The following is a 4,204-nucleotide window of genomic DNA, read 5'->3' as shown; positions in this document are numbered from 1 at the left end:
GGGAGAGAGAGGGGGAATGACATGCGGTAAAGGTCCGCCGGGCGGCGTCGAACTCGGGCCCGCTGTGTCGAGGAGTAACCCTCTATATTTGGTCACCCGCTCAACCAACCGAGCTATCCGGGCGCCCAATATTAAATACATTTTAATACAAAAAATAATAATAAAAGGAGTGATAAAAGAGATAAAGACAGGGTCATTACATGATTAAGGACCTGATTTCAACCTTCAAGAACATTAAAACTCTCATTTTTATGAGTGTCTGAGAGACAAACCTCCTGAAAGCATCATTGACATGGACTTTGCGTTTATCACAACAGTCAGTGCCTGTGGACAGCTGTTGCTGACACCACCTTCTGACCTACCCTGATGTAGTTTAGAAGCATCCTCCTCCCTGAAAAACACAGAGGTATGGCTAACTCAGCATCTGCGCATATATTTAAAACTCAGATGGACTTACTGGTGTCCCTGCAACAGTAACGTTCGTCCTTTGCGGCCCCCAATGTCCCACATGATGACGCTGTGGTCGGAGGCTCCTGAGAACAGCAGCCTCTGGACAGGGTCCCACCACAGTGTTGCTATACTACCTAGAGGGTACAGAGGGATGGACAGAGAGAAAAATAAACACACTTAGATGTATGTAGTTAGATGCATTATGTGCTGCAAGAGCCTGTTGAGCGACAGTGTTAGAGTCTGACCTGTTGGCTCCACCTGGTGCCTGCTGGGAGAACTACAGGAAGCTCAGACCAAACACCCTAAACCTGGAGCTTATTAAAGCTGGAGTTACAGGACCCCCTTCTTTTTTTAAATTGAATGAGTCCTGTTCTTCTATTGTTGTGCACCATACTGATTTGATGTAACCAAGATTTCATTATATGCTTTATTATAGGACTACTTCCATTCTTGCTTGCCAATGTGTGTGGCACTCTACTTAAATAAAGGCAATTTTGGGGGGGAAATCCTGAATTAAAATCCTGAAAGAAGTTACAGGTTTAAGAAAAAAACGTAAAGAGTGACGAAAAAAAATCTGTTCCGATTGGTCTGAATATGGGTGGCCACAGAACTATTTGACTGATTGCAGTTTATGTATCAACAGAATTACTATTTGAAGGGTTTGTTATGCCTTTGTTCTAGCAAAGGTTGTATGTCCTGTTCTTGGTATTAATTCAGCAGGGAACTCTTTTGCATTTAGCACATCAACTACATGGGACAGACCATCTGCATATTCTTGTAAAAGGGCAGAGCATATCACACATGCTAAACACTCACTACCCTTCTCCGTCTGTGGAACAAGAACAGCACACAGGATTGTTGTTATAGCACAGTGAACTGTCCAAGGCTTTAACTGAATTTCTGATTTTGTTGAATCCCATGTATCAAAGCCCCATGCAAATTTTGATCCGGCCCCCACTGCTTGTGCACCACACCAAAAAAAAAAACTATGCAACACTGCTGTGCAGAATTTGACAGCTTTGCCGACTTTGAGGCTCAGAATTCCCCGCAGAAGCAGAGAGTTTTTTAAATATTCAGGCTGTGAAACAGGTTTTTGTGAGTCGGCTGGGTGGTAGCTGCTTTTAAAAATACAATGTTTGTTTTTCATGACTTGCTAAATTCTATGATAGCTAAGAAACTTTTTTGCAGATTTTTTCAGGGTTTTATGTCGACCAAACTGTATGGGAGAAAGCTATATGAGACATGCAATAATACAAAAGTTAATTGACTTTTTTTGTTAAATAAAAGCATGTCAATAAACTTGTCTGGCCCTTACTGTGATCATCATTTCCAGTGTGGCCCTTAGAGAAATTGAGTTTGACACCACTCTGTTAAATCATTGATTTTCCAAACAATTTGCAAAGACTTAATTCTTTCCACGTTTCCGATGAAGCCTTCAGAAGGGAAAAGAACTTTGGGATTGGGGTTAGACTAAAAGTAAGTATAAAAATCTTGATGTGAGGTCTGACCTTTCCATTCTGTTTTCCAAATGTGATTCATCATAATTTCCATTAAATATTGGGGCGGAACTCCTGCTTGTGCACAACTCGAGCCCAGCACCACATTCATTAATATGGATTATTATAAATCCAATTATAATGTATTATCATGAGTACCAAGGACAGGTAGATCAAAGAGCGAGGTAGGGCACTGAAACATTAAAAACCTTATGCTGTAATAATTTGTATTTTATAATTATTTTTTTAAAGGAAAGAGCCCAATAACAATGTCTGTCTCAGCTGCCTAACCTGTAAGCAAGACCTCTGTGGTAAAAAAAAAAAAAAAAAATAGAGGCTTTTTGAGTAACAGAGACCCAGACAGATGAGTCATCCCTCACCCTGTTCTCAACAAGCTCATGCTGACATGTGTGCACCCTCTACACCCAAACAGAACACAGGGAAGTGTTTGTTTCACACAGTGGCTTATTTTTGTTGTGGGATCCATTTTCATGGCACAGCTACAAGTACACTGACGGACCATTGAATACAAATCCCATCTAAGTACTGCATTTCTCCATTTTCAAGAATGACAATACTAAACGGCTCAAATGGTCACTGGATGGCTTGATGTGAGTGAAAACAACACAGTTTCCAAATGTAAATGGGCTGTATTTATATAACCCTTTTCTAGTCTTAACAACTACTCAGAGTGCTTTTACATAGAACAGGAACCCTCCACCATTCACACACCTTCATACACTGTGGCCGAGGCTGCCGTACAAGGTGCCACCTGCTCATCAGACACACACTAATACGCATTTACACTATAATGGCGCAGCATTGGGGGCAACTCGGGGTTCAGTGTCTTGCCCAAGTATACTTTGAAATAGGACTGCAGATATTGGAATTTCTAGAACAGTATGAAAGCGAACATTTTTCCTCATCATTCAAATTAAATGATGGGATTTCTTGTAGATAAGTAGTCTCACATCCTGCATAACTGAGCTCTACTCATTTGAAAAATACATGTTAGACCCCATGCCATGCGTGGCAGCGTGTGGTGGCTCAATGCTCTATTTGACATAATGTATGTGGGCACTTCTTTTACTACTTACTGACTAATATTAATACTGTTCTTCCTGTTTAAACCATAAGACTTTTCGATTTTTTATCACGCAAAATGCATTTTTGAATGTATAAAAGCAGGTAGACCATTTAGTGAATCACAGAGCATGTCTCGTCACACTGGATTTCTTTCATTTTCTTGAATTATGAAGTTATGTGAATGAACCTGGGTTATTTATTATTTACTACAGCCACATCTGCCATATCTAGCTTCAGCATCTGAAGCCTGCTTGTGCGTAGAAGTATGCAGTAGGTCAGTAGACAAACTATTTGAGTTGAGACCTTGTGGAATTGTGGAGAAAACAATAGTTCTGCGTCAATGACAAACGTAATTCTTCATGTACAGGCAAGTGCATGTCTTTACCTTCATGACCCTTTAGTGTAGTGATGGTGGAGTACGTCTGCTTCTCCAGTTTCAGCAGTGTGATCTGTCCCGAGTAATCACCGACAAAGGCGTGCTGCGTGTCGTGATCGTATCTGAGCAGGGAGTCAGGGATGAAACAGACACTCTGCTACATAATCCTGTGTAGTGTACACACAGTGAGTGATTGAAGGATACTGTAGGCAGGAGGCCCAGGCTGTAAAGTAGTGTCTCCCCAGCATGCTGCCACTCTGGGTGCACATCCAGCTCACACTCTTGTCATGGCCAGTACTCACCACCCACTCACTCTCCAGGGAGAACACCATATCTGACACACGGTTCTGGTGGGCTGCAACAGACAGACATACAGACACACACACATTAAGTGTTAAACAGACACAGGTCATGTTGGTTAAAGATCAAATATGATCACATCTTCCATTGGGCTTAATATCTGAGCCGTGATGGATGAGCACCACCTAAGACTAATTTGCCCTGTTCATGTGCTGATCCACCCAAAAGCTCTCTGCTTAGTGTCTCTGTAATCCAGACTAAGACAGACCAATCCCTTCAAACAGTCTTAGTGGCGCACACTTTTGTTGTCAACTCTGTAATCAGTGCCTTTCATTTTACAGAAAACCAATTCCTTTTAAGACACTGTACTGTGCAGAACTCTATACTGATATAATACTTAATTCAATACCAAAACGCTGCTGATAGTCAATGCACAGTATGTGCTGACATGCTATACTTATTTGTGTGACATAATTAAAACTGCAATAATAAAAAA

General features: G+C 41.2%; 1 protein-coding gene across 1 annotated transcript in view; it reads right to left on the bottom strand.

Annotated features, from left to right (window-relative positions):
* Window positions 1-4,204, bottom strand: part of wdfy1 (WD repeat and FYVE domain containing 1) — a 14,358-nt gene that overhangs the window by 6,595 nt on the left and 3,559 nt on the right. Inside the window, exons 5-7 of the mRNA XM_032505060.1 lie at window positions 3,613-3,763; window positions 3,418-3,530; window positions 458-584 (exon numbers count right to left, since the gene is read on the bottom strand). Of these exons, the coding sequence (XP_032360951.1) occupies window positions 458-584; window positions 3,418-3,530; window positions 3,613-3,763 (391 nt within the window). The remainder of the gene's footprint in view (window positions 1-457; window positions 585-3,417; window positions 3,531-3,612; window positions 3,764-4,204) is intronic.

The sequence above is a fragment of the Etheostoma spectabile genome, chromosome 3 (assembly GCF_008692095.1).
Source record: "Etheostoma spectabile isolate EspeVRDwgs_2016 chromosome 3, UIUC_Espe_1.0, whole genome shotgun sequence".
Taxonomy (NCBI): Eukaryota; Metazoa; Chordata; class Actinopteri; order Perciformes; family Percidae; genus Etheostoma; species Etheostoma spectabile.
The sequence above is the reverse complement of the archived record's forward strand: the minus strand, read 5'-3'. Positions and strand labels throughout refer to the sequence as shown.